This window comes from Strongylocentrotus purpuratus, unplaced genomic scaffold, assembly GCF_000002235.5.
Source record: "Strongylocentrotus purpuratus isolate Spur 01 unplaced genomic scaffold, Spur_5.0 spur5_scaffold_6, whole genome shotgun sequence".
Taxonomy (NCBI): Eukaryota; Metazoa; Echinodermata; class Echinoidea; order Camarodonta; family Strongylocentrotidae; genus Strongylocentrotus; species Strongylocentrotus purpuratus.
Window position 1 is genome coordinate 32,740,755 of NW_022145612.1, and position 19,407 is coordinate 32,760,161.

Here is a 19,407-nt window from a genome sequence, read left to right on the forward strand (position 1 = left end):
CATAGCAACGAGCTCTCCTCTAGGGCATGCATGCCAGCGACAGCGTTTATTAAACGGGTCAAAGAATTGCTCAGAAATATTCTATTGATTCTGCCGAGCCCTGCTTATTATTTTTTCCATGCAGTGACGTCTCCTATAATATTATGGAAAAGGTGAATTGATGTCATCTGATGTACGCCATCACCTGATCATTAGATGTCAAGGGGAGGGGCATTTTCCCCTATAATATTTTTTGACATTTGAAGACATTTCCCAAAATATTCTTAGGCTTAGAGGGGAATTAGAGATGGTTTGGCTTTCTAGACACCCATCATTGCATTGCTTTATTTTCTTTGCCTGTACCCGAGTATTGTTTGTCGTAATACAGCGGATAAGGCAAATGCTGGAGTGACGCCACTGCCGTCTACATGGGCGAATTGGGCAAGAGGAAATTCTAAAAGCAAGAATGTATCTCACGAACCAATCATAAACACTACGTCACAATGGTTTTCATGATCGTAAATCCAGCCCATTATCTTTCTTGTTATAAAATAATAGATTATGAAAGTATTAGCACTTTTGATGTAATGTGAGGCCCTTATGCATGCATTCATGACGCCTTGTAGATACCCACGTGACGTTTAAGTCAATAAAGGTCGAAGCTCTTGACAAATTCAATAACAATTCACTCGAACAAAGCAAATCCGCCTTGGATTAGTTTAATCTACTCAAGAAACAAAGAAGAGAGAAATTTTAATGGAAATTCGAGCATTAAAAACATCAACGTCTTGGGCTCGTTCAATTACGCTATTGAATATTGTTCATCATATAACATAATCGTTAAAGCAAATTTCATGACGTCAGTAGAGATAATGGTAATGGGTTTCTTTTAAATTCGAAGCATTCACTTTGTCGAATAATCACCTGCATTATCGTTGACGTTAATGGACATTTTTTTTTTTTAATTCTCAATTTTACTGACGTTGATGAATATGCTGTCATGATGAATAACACAAGTTTTATTGATGTATTCATTCTAGCACCAATGGTATAGGAAAATACAGAAGTGATGTTACCTCTTCTTTTGGCGATGTAACCCTAAACAACAGAGAGGAAAAAATATATTCAACAGGTACATGAAGTAAGACAAAGGTTATCCAAAGACCCACTTTCTACAAGATTATTTATAGAGAAGTGATTTGTAAGAAGCCATGAGAATTATGTCCGAAATAAATAATGACTGTTCACCGTTAGAAAAAGTAGCAATTACGCTTAAAAGCTCCTAAAGGACTGCAGCAGAAGTCAATATTTCAATTTGGTGACGACGGGCATTTTGTCCCTGCCATTCAAATAACCAAATTATATTTATAAACAAGCCTTCAGTGGTAGCTATATTTAGCCACGCTTTAAACTTATTGACTTCACTTTGTATATCAATGTGTTTAATGACTAACTCGGCGACCGTTAGCAAGTGAGTGATGGCCACATCAATTTTCATGACGTGCCGCGGGACATTAGTTTGTTGTTTGTCACTATTTTGCATCTCCGTCGAAATGAAAATTCAGCCGCAAGTTTACGAATTGGGTGAAGCGGAAACGAAAGGGGGCACGAGAGAAGAGAAGGCGGAAGAGGAGAAGGTATGAGTAGGAGGAGGAGGAGGAGGAGGAGGAGACGTAGATCATTATGGAAAATAGATAATAGGATGAAGCAAGAGGGGAGGAAGCTGGTGATTCGAGGCGACAATTCCTCCTGAGCTAAACTTTAAAATGCTGCGACCTTTCAAGCCACCACTCAAGCGAGTAATTGAGAGTGTTGGCTGTCGGATATGGGACCTATTGAGATTCTAGATGAGTACTTCTGTTCAATACTGAAGATTCTAAACAACTCGAAATTGAGCGATTGTCCTTGAGGACTTCTTTTAATCTACTAATTTCCATTAAAGACTAGAAATTCGAAACACCTACATCTAAAAGTTTACGTCATTCCTGGTATAGTCGTATATATAATAGAGCCAATAAGATCGTGAAATTTGGTTTCGATAAAAACATTTTTAGTTGAATTGTAGGTCAGAAACAACTAAAAATGTGATTAAACTATTTTTTAAAAGTTAACATGTGTTAAACCCAAACCAATGCACCAATTTCTAATTTAAAAGTAAGGATTTGGTGAATAATGCAAAATCAATTTCGGGAATGGTCCATTCTCATTCTCATATTATGAAAATAATAGCCCAATTTTCTATTCAATGCTATGATATTATTTGAAGACGCTCCTAATTTCAGCATCATTTAATGTTCAATCACTAAATCTAGCTTTTATTCAGTAATTACTAAACAGATCTACCTCCCCCTCTCTCTCTGTCTCTCTGCATGTTTATATCTATGTTCACTATTTCTTTGTCCATATGGGACCCATTTGGTGATCGTACTGCCGAGCAATACCCATCAACCTGTTTCTCGGAATACCTTGTTCTCATCTCATCTGCATGCATTGATTACCATGAACTCTAAAAGTCACTTTCAGTCCGTGCAAGCAAGCTCTTTATTTCAGTCGGACTATATAGGAGGGCTTTATGGAGAGAAAGCCACCTCCTCAGCCATCATCTATTGGATGTGACTCGAGTGACAAAGAGGTGAATTAAATCGGAGAATCAAACCAAATCAAATTGATCACCCCTTGGGATGATATCGGATATATTCTCATTCGAATATTCTATCCGCGGCTCGTGGAGATATCAGATCCGGTGCGGGTGACTGTGACATTTACCCAACCGCACTATTCCCGCGTGAATTAGTCGGTAGCACGATGGTAGTATACCCATCCTCTGTTTTATCACACATAGTGTTCCCATTTAAGCGTTTCATTAAAGGAAAGGAAGTGTCAAAAAGTAGGTTGCATACCACGTTTTATTGGCATTTCAGTTAAGTGTATTCTATCATTTTTTTTTTTACATCAACGGTTGTCCATACAGTTGGAATAACGTTGGCTTACTTCTTTTCATGATGAGTAAAGTTCTCTCAAAAGATATAAACGTTATCTATGAGGAAAAAACCATAACGTCACAATCATTTCACGTAAAGAAGTAAGAAAAAGTCTAGCAGTTTAGATGATTATGTCATTTTACTTTTAAAATGATGGGTACTGTAAACTCGAAGAATAGCTTTTGAATAAATAGGCCTAATTATATCAGCTTCTTTTCTTATCATCAGAAATAAATCACATTTTCACGGCTAAGGTAAAAACACATTTAATTTTCAGTGATTGTAACACAGGTCATGAAAATAAGGCCTGAATACCGTGTCATCTATCTGCTACGCCATTGAGAAAATGTATTTCCTCCGATCATACTCCCTATAGCTCCAATTCACTTGATGACTATCTATTTCAGACCTGCAAGCAAGAAACAAGATGTCTGCCCGTTGTCATGGTTATGAGGGTGAAGACCATGGTCGATTGAAAGACAGCACCTATGGGCATTCCTTGATGGGTAAATCAGGCGGTCGTGTTCTTTTCTGAGAAATATTCGGTAGAATGAACCATTTCTGAAGCTTAGAGACCTAGAGAAATAGGGATCATCTAGCCATGAAGATCATAGAAAAGGGATAGCGTGCATTTAGAATACAGCGATCCATTGCTTCTCTGGAGCTTTTTCATTTCATATTGTTCACCATTTCTCGGTATGATAATGTTCAAGGTACCGGTGTTTGCATTGATACTGAATTCGAACCTGGACGTAAGACATTAACCTGATTAATGATCTGCAATTGTGGCGTTTTCATTCTACTATCACTATCAGGGGCGGATCCATGATTTTCCAAGGGGGGGGGGGGCGAGAAATGTAGGAAATTGCGAGCGCGAAAGCTTTATGGCGTTGGGTCCGGGGCCCACTTAATGGCCCCGGAAAAGGGTGAACCTTAATATGCTCTATGCTACATTCTGAGGTATTTCTGAATGTAAAAAGAGGGGAGGCATGCGCCCACACGCCCCCTGGATCCGCCCCTGACTATGATATTCTCTCTTTTGATTCGTTTTATGATGATCAACCGTTAATACCTCTCATTCAACGTAGATCCGGCGTTGTTAGGAATCTTTTGTGAGTCCCATACTCGTACTCGATGTGTACTATATCGCCATGGTAACGCCTTTTGTTGCCCACTTTGTAACCCGACCCACATTTTCATTTCGGTTTGGTAATTTTAAAGCTATCAATAATCATCAATACAGCAATTTCCGACCGAACATAGTGATCAATATTTTATGAAGGAATCTTCACAGTTCTGGCAAGTTTGCTTGATTAGTCGATTTTAACTTCAATCGTCTGTACTTTGTGACCAATAAAATAATAATTGCCTGCACTGGAAGTCCATTATCATGTTGTTTTTTAGGGAAAAAAGATAAACCAAAAACAATCATAACAGATTTACTTAATTTTGCATAAGTCTTTTTCCTTTGATAATCTTATCATACAAGATTTTATCACTGCCCAGTTATCGTACGTCTGAGCCCATTGCCACTTTAGGAATAATCAAATTCAAATAAATGTTCCCTCGCTTCCCTGAGATGGCTGCACAATATCGTAAGAACATGAGATATCAATTTACCCACAGTTTCTAGTGTAATATTACACACCGCGACTAAAATTCCGTAAAAAGATAAATGCTGACGTACATTGCGGGGGAGCTATTTAATTGAGTCCATTTAAAGACAGTGTTGAATCTGGGAATGATGACAATGATGTGTAGTACTTCGTATATTATTTGTATTTGTAAAATTCATATCATAGTCAGAGCATTGTACTCATAGTGCAATTATTATAATTTTCATCATCATTTATCAAAGTAATGCGTCTATGAAGAAAAGTATGAATTATGCAAGACTAGTGACAAAAGCTTATTATTATGAAGCATATCTCATGCATTTTGTAAAGTAATAGTGTATAAACAAAAAAGAAAGTGATCTATAGTCTTCACGCATTATATCTTAGGTCTGTTTAATATGTCTTTGAAAAGTGTACTGTCTGTCTATCTGTCGAGGGAAGAAGATATCTGACTATTATCTCCTAGAACGATCCATTTCAGTCAACCGTGGAGAACAACGGCATCAGAATAATACAGGCAAGGGTCAATGCCTGAGGACACTGAATTGATGAATATATTTGAAGCCTGTCAAAGAGAGATGGAGAGGAAGATGCAACGGAGGGGACACATCGAATGAATGAGCGCGCTTCTTAAAGATCCTTATTGAGGGAAGGATCGACAATATTTTTTTAAGTTCATAACTTTTACCGGGGTGGGAAGGGTGGAATAGGGGAAGGGACACGAAAACAAGTTTGTATCTAGGTGTGTATATGGCAGATTTGTATCGTTTTTCTGTTTCGTTTTATTTTTCACAATGCTTGGATCAAAGTGGTCGATTGATATCGAGAAAACAAAATATTTGCTTGTCATTAAAACATCCGTAACTCAGCTACTCATTTCGCTTGTCATTAAAGCATCCGTAACTCAGCTTTTCATCAAAATTTAGAGAGAATCAATATATCCTTCAAAGTTTTAAGTAGCTAAATGATAGTAATGAAAAGACCGAAGCAAATGCGGATTCAAAGGGGTCGACTAAATCGAGCCAGGTCTTAGGAGGAATCCTTGAAAACCGTTTGATCTCCTCTGTAAATTGAAACCATTTTTGCATCCTTCGGAGACCAGTGGACGCACGTCCTTAGTGGCCATCTTTGTTTGGCGATCGAAATGGGTTGCTGCTGACGATAAAAACCGCCCACACGATGACCTTTACTAAAAAACAGAACTTTATAATTCTCGATCGTGTTGCAGAAGCATAATCGTGATCACCATGTGAACGGCATCCTGTGTCGTAATTACCTTCAGCTCGCATATTAATCAGGTTGATAGACTAAATGAACATTTACTCGAACACCTTGGGTAATGAGTTTCTATATCAAATCTAATAGTTTGACCGCAGTCTGTATGTGGGCATGTATTATTGTGTTTTGAGGTATATCTGCATCGATATGGCGGATAAAACGATTCCATGCCCGAAGCATTCATCTTCGGTTGCCATTACTGTATATTACGATTGGGAGCTCCATGGGGTCCCTCCATAAGAGTTCACCATAAATTGATTTTCTCTTAGGCGTCGTTTGGCAATGATACTGTTTCCGAACAAAGGCTACCGCATCCATTAAAGAAAGCGCAAGTTATGGTGAAATAATTTATGTAAATTTTAAAACTGTGTGCGACTGATGTACCGATTATTTTTCATATGAAAATTTCATGGTATTTGAAGTTTTCGTGCGTAAAAAATGGCTAATCGACTACTAGTGGGTAGCAAGTCACGGTACAGACTGCTTAAGTATGACGTCATTACAAGTCTTACAATTCCGATATTGTTATGTGAATGACAAATTCGGGACCTGAAACAAAAAGATTATACATTCTTCAAAATCCATGTCTAATATTGTGTCTCAATTTCTTTTGCATTCAATTCGTAATTGTGCTTTTGCAGTAGCTTTTAGAGACATAAAGTCAGTGTTCATGTTTGACTATAGAAGGCTTCATGTCATTTTGGGCCCTGTCTTATAAACTGTTGCGATTGATATCAATCACAACTATGTATGTAAGAGATAGGAGATCCCAAACTTGCGATTGATTAGAGGACTTGCGATTGATTCGGATCAGTCGCAACTATTTATAAGGCGGGGCCCTGAACCCCTGATTAACATCGAATATGTTGGTCTTCATTGAAACCTTACATTTCAGTTACCACGCTATATAGCAGTAAACGTCAAACATTATTTACTAAGGCTTCTTTTTTCTTGTATGGTTTGTCCTTTAACCAGGTCGAAAATGCAGTGACGTCACAAGATAGAGAACTAGAAGACACACAACCAAAGCAAATCCAAGGTAAGAAGCATATCTAATTGCACGAATTGATTCGCGTTCAGATATGAACTGTTAAACCGCGGCAAATAGAGAAAAAGAAACACCGCGGTTTTTTACGTGTAAGTAAATGGCAACTGCGCGCAACAAAGGTCTTTTGCGTACCAGTGTATTCACTGAGCTGTTACACTTACGTCAACATAACTTTATTTTAAGCGATTTACCGCGTCATATTTGAACGAGACTTTACGTATTGAAGATAAATAAAATTGCTCTGCGATTAATTTTGGTCGTAAGTCGAATTGCTAACTTCAATCCTGCACTCAACACAACACCGTGAGCTATTAAACCCAAAACCTAACCTAAAGCCAGTCTCAACCCAAGCCCGAAAATAATATCTTCGACAAATAAAGCCTAGAGTAATGTCACTGGAGCAAAATGTCAGATCAAATCTCGGATATTGTGTTTATTATTGATATGTGAAACCGGATGATATAGATCGGCTTTCAATCTCGCCGATGATAACCCGATCAAAAAGGAATTGAATGTGACGCTGGCCTTACTTTGCGCCGCATACATCAACCAATGTCAACATTACCTCAAGCGGGTTTGGAGTTATAATTTTGTAGAGACGCACGAAGGTAGTACCATCACATCGACCAAGCTTGAAGACATAACAACCCCTTTCAATCTTGTATTGAAATACCATCGCTTTCATTTAATTTTGAAGTCATTATTCTGTGCTTTCGTTTCCTTTTGATCCTGCACATCATTTTTCTTTTCAAATTAGATTATATATGAATATCCCTGTTTTAGCTGGAGCAATGTTGCGAGCAATCGGTTTCGACTGATGTTTTAGCATGACGTACGTATACAGCGTTACTACAGGAAAGTGGATCTTGAATGCGTGGTATCGCGTGCGCATACATTTCAATCTTTCTCAGACAACAAGGAATCTTTACCTAAAAAACATTAGATTTGAGGTGGAAGATTTGTCATAAAACCTACCGTTGCGAACATGTTCCCGGCATTGTTCCGGAAATAACAGGGATAGCAATATATAGATATCATTATAATCGTTATAATTTCGTTAATCCTTGAATGCTGTGAGCGCCTAAATCGGCTGCCTAGCAGAGCCGGGGTAATATATAGTTGGAGTGCCTTGAGCACCATGCATGGTGGATATGTGCACTATATCCAGTGTTATCATCCTGTTGTTTTAAGATAACATCAGACAAAAATAAACCGGATGCTCATTGTACATTATGTTATAATGCTAGGCACAGCATCGACACCGGTGTTTTCGATTCTTTACAAAACCCTTGATAGATTCCAAATTGCTATTAATGGCACCACCTAATTCTATTAAGGTGTTGGTGTAATGGCATAGTTCATTTCCCTCTCTTATACATCCCTCAGGATATTATCAACATGGAAGCAGTAAGTAGAGACCACGTGACCATTGTCACCTCACTTCTAATTTAATTTCGAACAGCACCTTAGGGTCTCAGCCTCGCAAAATTATATTTCCGACCAGCTCTATATTTCTCTCGAAATGTGCTTTATGAACCCTTTAGGCTTACTTTATTGGTTAAAGATGTGGAACGCTTTTCCGAAGGCTCGTAATTCCGAAACACAAATTTCCCATACTAGGGGGTTCATAATTTCGAAAATTTGTTGCGTTATTCCGAAGGTTCATTTATCCGAAGTTTCCTAATTCAGAAGGTGAAATAGGGTTCATAATACAGAAGGTTAGTACTTCCGGAGGTAAAATAGGATTCATAATTCTGAAAATGAAAAAGCGTTCGTTGTTCCGAATACGATACAGTATTTGGGGATTATATCCAGCTAAATCATGCTTCATGTAGAAATCATGTTCATGTTCAGGTTGTTGTGTACCTCATTGCCGTGTTCACACATTTTCGACGGGTGACGCATGAGGCTACTGAAATTACCTTATAGGTTAATTTTTTGAAAGTGGTTGCTATCGTGTTGGTAATACAAACCTTCGGAATTATGAAGATTCGGAAAAAACGACACGTAACCAATGAAAGTCGTATTTTGAGCCGTAGGTGTCCTCATCATAAACGTTGCTCTGTTCAACGAAATATATTCCGGCAGCAGTCTTATCTTTAATTGTTATTTAACCACTGCTAAAGAATAAGTAGTTTTACATCTCATCAAGATTATCTGCAATGTATATTGTGGTCATGATGATATTGTTCTCTTAGTCTGCAGAGTGATTCCTTCTACATAGAATAATCTAGTACGGATTTATATTGTATTTGAAATTAATTGAACAAACTACAAACATAGTCATGCGATTGAGATGAATAGTAACAAGAAAAGAATTTCTACCAGGCACCCTACTGTAATTTCTATGTATAGCCATTTTCTTTATTGTCAGCACTTGCACAGATTATAAGCTAAGGATGATGTGAAAGCGGGTCTTGGAGAACTTGCATCAGGCATTAGCGCATTAATACATACCGCAGTTGTGCTTAAAATTGCATTAAACGTGCTATGACTACAGAGTTAGGAGTTGTGCTCATTTCACTGTGAATATGTTGCGAGCTTCAGTGATCAATTTTTTTCCTCCATTGATCGTATGAATGATATCAAGTTTGCATCGGATAGCGCTGATATTTTCAAAAGGTATTCAAAGAACCATATGGCAGGAAGCCTACAGTGAACAATTTGAAGGAAAGGAAAGGATAACCGTTCGTGGAAGGTTCGAGTCTGTAGCTTTCTAAGTGCATGGCAGACATGCAGCTGTTATATTCAATATCAAAATGCTTTTTCTCGTGAATAATAGCGAAGTCACAAAGGATAACAAAATCCTCGAAGAAAACAATGATCAATTCCGGACCTAACCTGACAGGAAAAGAGACTAAAAAATTGTACCCGAAAGAGATTTTTTAAAACCTCTCTTTCTATCTCTTTCTGAAAATAATATTGGTATTCAAACGACATATGGCCCTTGGGATTCTTCCAGACCTAGAAAAAATAGAACTCGTCTGCGAAGAAAAAAAATGGGGTAGAAATGTGAAGAAATGTGCAGCATTTCTTGTCTAAGTCAATCATCAATACAGGTTGTCATGACAACTGGTGACGTGATGGTGACGTCAGTGACAACTTAAGGGGGTTGAAAGCCACCTCGGTGCCGCGTGAGAAGCCAACAAATCAATCTGAGAAGGGAGGCAATGAAATGGGGAAAACATTTCACATTCGTTCCCCGGTCTTCATTTCTTTCCACTCGATTTATTCTTAGAATATTGGAATGATTAAGCTCAGATAAAAACCCGCCGTACATCTTCAAATGAAATCGTAATCCTGGATTCACATCGATTTCTACGTGTTTATTTCGAGCAGGCAATTTCTTTGGGGCAGTTATATTTAGTTTACGGTATGTTAAATAAAACCTTTTCATGGGTTTTACAGAATTAAATATGATATCCCCTTTCATATTATGCTAAAAGAATAAGCTAGGAAAATTAAATGATAACTTTTTATTTCACACAAAGAAAATATGGACTACAATATTAGGATGGAACTGAAAATACAACTCGTAATTAATGATGAAAAATGAAATACAGTCTATAAATACAGCACTAGTTTTGTTACATTTCTTTACACAGATTGTGGGAATAACTTCATGCAATATTCAAAATCAAATCAATCACCGATAATCATTACGTCTACGCTACTTCCGATAGATTTTCACGACTTTAAGAATCCAGGACCATAATTCTCGTTATTAAAGTCAACGATAAAGGCGAACAGACAGGGTAAAGTAGACAGCTAGATTTCATAGAATGGCGCCACATCATTCAGCAATGTCAAAATTTAGGCATTATAAAGGTCATTAAATTGATGTTTCTGAATTAAAATGGCAGCGTTGTATATTCCCCTCAACGTTTCATTTTCGTGGAAAATGGCGAGCGGCACAATTATATATTATATGTCCCTCAGATGCGTGGGTGTGTAGGGCAAAATCCTCAACCAGACAGGAACAAAATTATATCTGCTGATTTTCTTCAGACAGAGGAGGGAGATATTACGGAGAACAATATTGCGTCGAGTTGAAAAGTAATTACAGTTAAGTGGTCAAAATTGGCTTAGTTGCTGCCTTTATATCAACCGCAATTATATATAAGCACTGGCAGAAAAATATTGGCTCGCCACATGAAGAATTAATGATTTCCTTTTCTTTTAATTACATTGTTGAGGGGGAAATGAAAGGCTCGATTAATGGTTTCTGCATTTCTCATGATACTTTCTTAACAGTTATTAGAAGCGAAAACTTGTTTAATGTTACACTTTTCATTTAATGTTTTCTATTCATTTCTTTAATTTTGCAGAAACAGAAGACGGTCCTGTCGATGTAGAAGAAGATAACACACCAGATGAAGACGACGATGATGACAGGGGGCAGGAAGTCATCAACTATCAGGATATTCAAGTCGATCATAACAGCAAAGTGACCAGTGAAAATGAAGGCAAGAAACCAGGTAAAATCAAATGTAACAATATCTGAACTCAAGACACCAAAGTTGGAATAGATATTTCTACGATTAATAGTACTAAATCAGCTTTTATAGATGCACTTTGAATTTAAAAAGAAATGATATTCTGTATTTATTCAGCGCGATATACAAATGTCCGTAAGAAGTTTGCTAATGTCACAACATAACTATATAATTTAATGATGCATTCAGAAGCTTAATGTTCCACAGGGGACGACCCCCCCCCCCCCACCCCTCGTGATTTGCAAAATTACCCCCAAATCGACAAACTTTTTATTCAGCGCTTGCTGGTTAGAGGTTTGGGGCTGAAAATGTGTGATCTATTCTTATTTTAATTGTCAGAGATTGATGGCACCTGTGCTCCTCAAAAAGAAAATACTGATGTACTGTTTACAGGAGCAGGATAAAACATTTTGCATATGGTATAACATCTGATATCACAGTGGCAAACCTACTTAAGCGATCACCTGTCTATAAAGACCACATCTTTTTGTTTTCCTTGAAAACGGTGTCTCATTGAAACATGTACTGAAGAAACCTAAAGATCACCTGCCTGTAAAGACCACTTTTCTTGTCTCCCTTGATCGGTCTTAATATACAGGTTTCACTGTAATAGGGACAATGTACCAGCATGTTCGACTCGTACTAGGGCGAGGCCGTCCCTTGCGTCCACACCCTGATAATTCACTTTGTCAGTAGAGACTGCCGATTTATTTTTGCTCTGTAATTGAAATCTGAAGGCACTGTCCACAGAGAGGATAAAATAATTGATAGACACATAAGACACTTGCTTGTATAAGAAAACATTTCCGGATGATAATCTCAAGGGCATCACATCAGTGTATCATCTCTGCAATCGATATCCCACACTCTAAACATCATATGTTTACCATTCGGGTTATGTGACTTGATGTATTCGATTAACGTAAATGACTTTAGGGCTCAACGTCGTGCTTAAAGATGATACTGCAAGTGTCATGTAGAGAACGCGTGAACACTTCACTTGCAGATGCACGCATGATTTGGGAGTTTGGATGTTTGCACTAAACATTCTCACCCGTTCCAATTTACGATCTCAAACACGATCTATAAAGAGCTTTGAAATTTCTTGTTTAGGAGGTACTAAGCTAAAGAAAATCGTTTGTGAGTAGGTCGTGCTTGTTTTTGGTAGTCACCATTTTTTTTTCTCCAGCAAAGGCACTCATGGGTGTTTGCACTTCACCTGTCTTCTTTTTCGATCTCAAACACGATGTTTAACGAGCTTGAAAGCTCCTGAAATTTCGTGTTTAGAACGTACTAAGTCTAAAAATTTATCGTGACATTTCGTGAGTAGGTCTGCTTGTTTGGTATTTTGTTCCGCATGTTCAACTTTCGACTGGCATGTTAAATTCCTTGTGACTGAAACCTGTCACCCACTTGCTCCAAATGTAAATAACACTTGCACAACTTTATGTTTCATCAAACCCTCACGTCCATACATTATCATGCTGAAACTGCATGTGTCTAAAATAATGAACATGAATCTTAACCTATATATAATTATGGGGGTAAAACTACTTGGTCACTGTTCCTTTTTGGAAGTAAGTTGCATGACGTGTTTGGTGATTTTATTAGCCCACTAACAGTCAAGTCTCGCTAAATAAGGCTTGAAACCAAGCGGTCATGGGATTACTCGTGATAGCTAACGAGGAGGCTTTACTAAACCGGGATCATAATGATATCATTTAATAGGTTCGTTAGAGATATACGATGCCCAACTTTGGCATGTTTCCGGAGGAAATTATTTAGCTTAAAGGGAGTCTGCAGCAACGCTCATTAATTATTAATGCAAAGTTAGCGTAGCAAATAGATCTACCTGACAGATGATGCAAGCTTTCAAGCAGACGTAACCGTCGTAAAGCTTAATCAGGCGCCAAACAACAAACGGCCATAGGTTTCTGAAAAATAAAATCAATCGATGGAAAACAATTTCATACAATAATATTTGTTATTTCTATACCAAGTGGTTGCGCCACCGGTGTACCACTGACTGAGTCTACAAGTCTACAACTGCGAGTCTACTGTATACTGACTCGCAACTTCGATATCCATTCGGTTGCCGCAAAAGGCGAAAGAAGACTAATAAATTATCTATAGCGCTCATGTAGGCCTTATTGTTCTTATGCACATTCTTGAATCTGTTTTACTTTTACAGAGACAGACAGCAAAAACGAAGAAGAAGAAGAAGACGAGTTTGACGATTTGCTTGGAGATGAAGATGAAGATGAGGAGCAGCTCGAGGAGGCCGTCGAACAGCAGATGGAAGAAGAAGAAGAAGGATCAGAGTACATGCTGACACCTGCTGCTGCACGTGAATTGATGCTAGAGCTACGAGATCCCGTGGAGGTGGCCAAGTTTGTGGTGGAAACAGATGACGCTGCTGGCTTCCTTCGGGCTCTAAGGTTACTCTTACACGACGGATATGTGAGTAGCATTATAAACCCTTTTACATTACCCCATCCTTATAGGGTAAAGCATCCGGGTAGTCTCTGCGTAGTCTTTGAGTAGTCTCCGGGTAGTCTCCGGGTAATCTCCGGGTAGTCTCTGAGTAGTCTCCGGGTTGTCTCCAGGTAGTCTCTAAGTAGTCTCCGGGTACTCTCTGGGTAGTCACCGAGTAGTCTCTGAGTAGTCTCCAGCTGGCCTCCAGGTAGTCTCCGAGTAGTGTCCGGGTAGTCTACAAGTAGTCTCCGGGTAATCTGCAAGTAGTCTCAGGGTAGTCACCGACTAGTCCCCAAGTTAAGTCGAGGTTCCCCGATGTTTATGTCATGTACTGCCGAAGGGTGAATCTCAACCGATATAGAGTAGGCCTATAGGCTGTCCATCAGCGTTGTCCTCCGCATAATAGATTGCGTATTATGACCATGATGATTATTTGCCCTTAGGAGGTCACCATTTTGTCACCCGGGGGCTGCATGGGCGGGGGAGGGCGGGGTGGGCGACATTGAATACATACATGTGATTTGATTGCTTTAAATAGAAACGTATAAACCGGGTTCGACATTCACTAATTTATCTTCCTTTCCCTCTTTTATACTCCTCTCTTCATCTCTCTTTCTGTCCCTCCCTTTACCCGACGTGTATTCTAGCCCAGAGCTGGTCCCGTTATGAAGCAACCGTCCTCTTTATTATTCTTTTCTTCTATTTGATATGTCAACTTTCTGTCATAACAAATAACCCAAGAACCCGTAAATGTGTTCATTTGCTTTCCGTACCATCATCATGATCATAGCAAATACATGTGTTAATTGCTGCAATTCAGTATTTTCGATCAGGTTTGCAACATCTAAATATACGTTAACATAACAACGTTTTTTTTCTTCATTTATTATTGTAGGTACTCTTAAATCCAAATGTTATCCAAATCTATTTGTATTTTCAGCTTGAATCATTAAACAATATTATTCAAGTACAAAAATGTGATTTTCCATATCCTGTCTCATCCAATCCAAAAGGTATTTTACTAGAAAGCGCCTTTTCATGCAGCCCAATCACTCTAGCACGTATTGTGCTCTTTATGCAAGTCAGTTCTTATTCCTACAATGCAATCAATGGCTTCAGCATTATTTATCCACTGCAGATTCAGTCGCAGTCGTGCCAATGGCTTCAAAAGAATAAGAAGGAAAAAATGGTTTGACCTTTAAATTATGATATTTTCAGGGAACAATCAGCTTTAAGCGAGTTGTTTTCAAAGCCTCGTCCGCTCTGTAAATGTCAGAATTGTCTGATGATGACACTCCACATTACGCACGTAATTAGTAAATAATACATGTCTTCGTGACATTAAGGAATGAAAGGAAGCTACGATATCAACCAATGATTAATGAGAACAAAATATACCCATCAACGAGGTTAAAGGAATCGTGACATATAACATGAAAAGGACTAGGCACATTATGAGAAATATAATTGTTGATTTGATGATATGCTTTTTATATTACAAAGTTGTATTCAAGAACATTTTCATCAATCTTAAATGCATTGATAAATTCTTTGGCTCTTTTCATTCATTCATACAAATTTATACGCCTTCTTGGCTACATTTCCGTATGAATATTATAGCGGCCTTCGAGCTAGCTTTGAAAAAAAACTCAATGGTTTAGCTTGTTTTTTTTTACAGTTCATTGTAGAGATGCACATTATACACACATGAGGCAGGATCTTTTTTTCTAAATAGAGAGGGACAATTTTGAGAGAAAAAAAATCCACTTAAACTGGACTTGCCGTAGGCAATGCCATTCGCCATTTGACGGTGGATCAAGGAAACTTTCTTGTCAGATGAAGATAGTCATGTTGATGGTGAAACATGACCTTTAATCCTTCTCGGTGGATCGTTGATCCACCCAGAGGCACCTGAAAGCCCCCATCTTCTTCTCTCTCACTCACTCTCTCTCTCTCCCTCCCTCTCTCTCTCCCTCCCTCTCTCTCTCTACCTCCCTCTCTCTCTCTCTCCCTCCCTCTCTCTCTCTCTCTCTCCCTCCCTCCCTCTCTCTCTCTCTCCCTCCCTGATCCATATTTACTGTCAATACCCTGACAGTTCATGAAAATGATGAGACAGAGCGAAGTATCAACTTTGACCCTGACGCAAACCCTTCCATACCTGTTTACCAATGTTTCATAGGTCCTATATAGAAAGAAGAACCTGCTCGGCCATCGCCAAAACCAGTTGGCTTCGGTCTTCAGGCAAGAGTCAAGCATAGGATGTATATAAGGAATTAAATATAAACCAAATATACAGTAGGCTTGCGGTTGCACCGTATGAGAGAGGGGGGATTGGGGAGTCCTGAAACCAAATATGCTCAGCGTCTTTTCTCCAGACTAGAAAACAGAACGAAAATCTGTATTTACTGTTTTTAAACATTGACATCAATCATCAGAAGGAAATGACTAACTCGTTTCTGACATTCATTGCTCGTCACGTTTGTTACCTATATTCAGGCAATTACCATGTTCACCTTCCATTAGTCTTCTTCTTTTTTTCTCTTCTTCTTTTTTTCTCTTCTTTTTTCTCTTCTTCTTTTTTCTCTTCTTTTTTCTGTTCTTCTTTTTCCTCTTCTTCTTTTTCCTCTTCTTCTTCATCCTTCTTCTTCTTCTTCTTCTTCTTCTTCTTCTTCTTCTTCTTCTTCTTCTTCTTCTTCTTCTTCTTCTTCTTCTTCTTCTTCTTCTTCTTCTTCTTCTTCTTCTTCAGTTGCAGTACAGTTAACCGTCTGTTGTGTTGTGATACTATTTTCTCATACAATTATAGTCAATTCAATATTTTGTGTTTTTACTTGACAGATTACTGAGGCTGAAGCCTACGCTCTGAAGGATGAAGTAGCATCACAGCTCAGAAACCTTCTCATGCTACAACAAGTTGAACTATCGAGGGCGCTGTTCGAGACCTATCAACCACAGGTGGAAGAGGATCCCACGGCAGATTTGGTGAGTATGGTGATTATTGAAAAGGGGAGAAATATTCATTTTACCCTAAGTTTTACGACTCGAAATTATGAGTGATAAATAACTCGGATATGTGATCTATTAATGTTTGACATATTTGACTACCAATAAAATCCCCAACCCATCTTTATTTTAAATTACTGGGAAACTGAATCTTCAAATTAGAAATCTTCCTAGCACCAGCACACAGTTATATTGCCTTGATCAGAACCCTTGGTAGAAGACAGGATGGTGGTGTTCTGGGCCCGTTTCATAAAACTTGTTATCTATAACAACTGCTAAATTTCTATGACAAATTTGCTTTCAGCCAATCAGATGCCATGATTTCAATAACTTATAACAGTAGCTTGTAAATTGTTATTGATAACAAGTTTTATGAAACGGTGTTGTTTTAGACTATCAATTAGATGATTCCAGTTCAGTTCAGTTCAGTTCAGTTTCAGTCTCAGGACGATAGCAACAAACCTATAATTACATTGCATCTCTGCACCCAGAATAGGAATATGGTTCTGGATAATTATGTGGAAAATCAATTAAAACAAAATTGCATTCAAGGCTGATCATTGGCCATCTTTTAGACTTGATAAAGAGGGTGCACCGTGGTTCATTGGGTAAGACTCTTGAATCCCTTTCGAGAGGTCCAGGGTTCGTTCATAACTCGGTGCTTATATCCTTGTACAAGGTGCTTTACTTGACCCGTATTTGTCCCTCTCCACCCACGTGTATTTTATTTATTTATGTATTAATTTATTTCCAATCTTTTGTCAGGGTAGCCCATTCACCAACAAGTAGTGGCCTTCCGTGAGGGCCCTAAATTAAGGGCCCTGTATGGATAACTGGTGGAGTAATAATAATTGCAGAGCCCGCAAGAAAGAAGAGTAGTATCATTATGATGTGGCTACTCTAGGTTAATAAGAACAAATTAGCAATACATGTAATCGAGTTAATCCTCCGTCAATTAATATAATCTCCTTATTTTTTAATTCTTTAAAGGATGGTTTACTCTACAACCAGATGGCTCAACCTGCAGAATATTATGACTATGCCAACATGATTAACCAAGATGAAGTGCCGTATGGAAGCTCTCAAGTCAACCTCTATGATGCATACCAAGATGCAATTGAACAGGGTAAGTACACGAAAAGACAAAGGCGCATGAGGCGGGGAGGGGGGGGGGGAGGCTGAGGGGTAAGCCCCCAAATAAAAAAAAATTACATGGACCAAAATTCGGGCTCCTTCATGTTCGGATTTTCGACGTTTCAACAGGGTGTTTTTTGTTATTTATGAAATTGTATCTCATATATTTTGATGACGAAATTATAAAAATCGAGTTTGAAATCGCCTGTGGAATGTAAATTTGATATTTGGACAAAACTTTGCCCATACGCCTAAATTGAAAGGTGTGTTCTACGCTATATGGTTTATTTCAAGTTATATTTGCATCACAAAAACTGACCTAAATTTCTTCGAAACACCTTATTATGAAGTAAAGTATGGTTCGGAACCATCCAATCAATATCTTTATCTTCTTTTTCTTGAAACTCAACTATTTAGATATGTTTAAGAATATTTCTACCAAAATTGTTTGGCAGATGCCTTTAATTGGTCGTCTGAACATTAGGTGTAGTTTTTGTTTCACCCTGTGAGAAATTATTTTCTATTATTACCAGAACTCAAGATTTATTCTAAATGTCTGACGATGAATAGCATATGACTACTTTTTCCAATGAAAATAAGAAATGAATAAAATCGGTTGGTGAAAGTAAAAGATTAAAAAGAAGAAGAAAAAATTAATAAACGCACTTGTCGGAGATTGAAAAATGATTTTATTTGTTTTATTTGTTTTATTTGTTTAAATTCACAGTCAGTTGTAATCGTGGAATGTAGGATACAAAACGTTGAATTATCAAATCGATTGTGTCATTTGTGTTTGTTCACAGAAAGTCCAGTATTATTTGCTCTTTGGGGAAAGCCAAATAAACACGTACGTTTAGACTTTTAGGCGGGAAGGATGGAGTCTCCATTAAAAGGATTTTTAGCTAGAAATAATCGATTCGTTGCAATTTTTTCCGAGGTCAGGAAACGTGTAGGTCAACAAGTTGAAATCCACAGGAATTTTGTTCACTGTCATTTTGTATTGATTTATTCATTTCTGCCCTAGATGTTTTCGCTTGATATTTGTTCATATGTGATTTATTCTTGATTTGTATAGAAAGCACTCAAGCCTTATCAGAGATAGCCGAGATACTTGCACAAAGGATTGCACGAGGTGAAATCTCGCCGGAAGATGGCGCTAAAATCATGAGTAAGTCGAAAATATTATTGGTAGCTGTATAAGTTGAAGAGGCACGTTTCTAAAACCAGCCACAACCGAAACCCTAATCATAAGGCTACCTGATATACATGATACTGACAGACTAATAATGCAAATGGTTTCAATTTAGTTTCCTTAGCTAGATTAAGTTGTGTTTATTTGTTTTAGAAACATGCCTCTACAAATTATCAAATAATTGCCCACCCAACGACCTTGTCAAAAC

General features: G+C 38.1%; 1 protein-coding gene across 1 annotated transcript in view; it reads left to right on the plus strand.

Annotated features, from left to right (window-relative positions):
* LOC589044 (protein Ycf2) overlaps positions 1-19,407 on the plus strand; it is a 46,490-nt gene that overhangs the window by 19,215 nt on the left and 7,868 nt on the right. The window contains exons 3-8 of the mRNA XM_788702.5: positions 6,830-6,893; positions 11,231-11,380; positions 13,590-13,858; positions 16,709-16,852; positions 17,864-17,999; positions 19,083-19,175. Of these exons, the coding sequence (XP_793795.4) occupies positions 6,830-6,893; positions 11,231-11,380; positions 13,590-13,858; positions 16,709-16,852; positions 17,864-17,999; positions 19,083-19,175 (856 nt within the window). The remainder of the gene's footprint in view (positions 1-6,829; positions 6,894-11,230; positions 11,381-13,589; positions 13,859-16,708; positions 16,853-17,863; positions 18,000-19,082; positions 19,176-19,407) is intronic.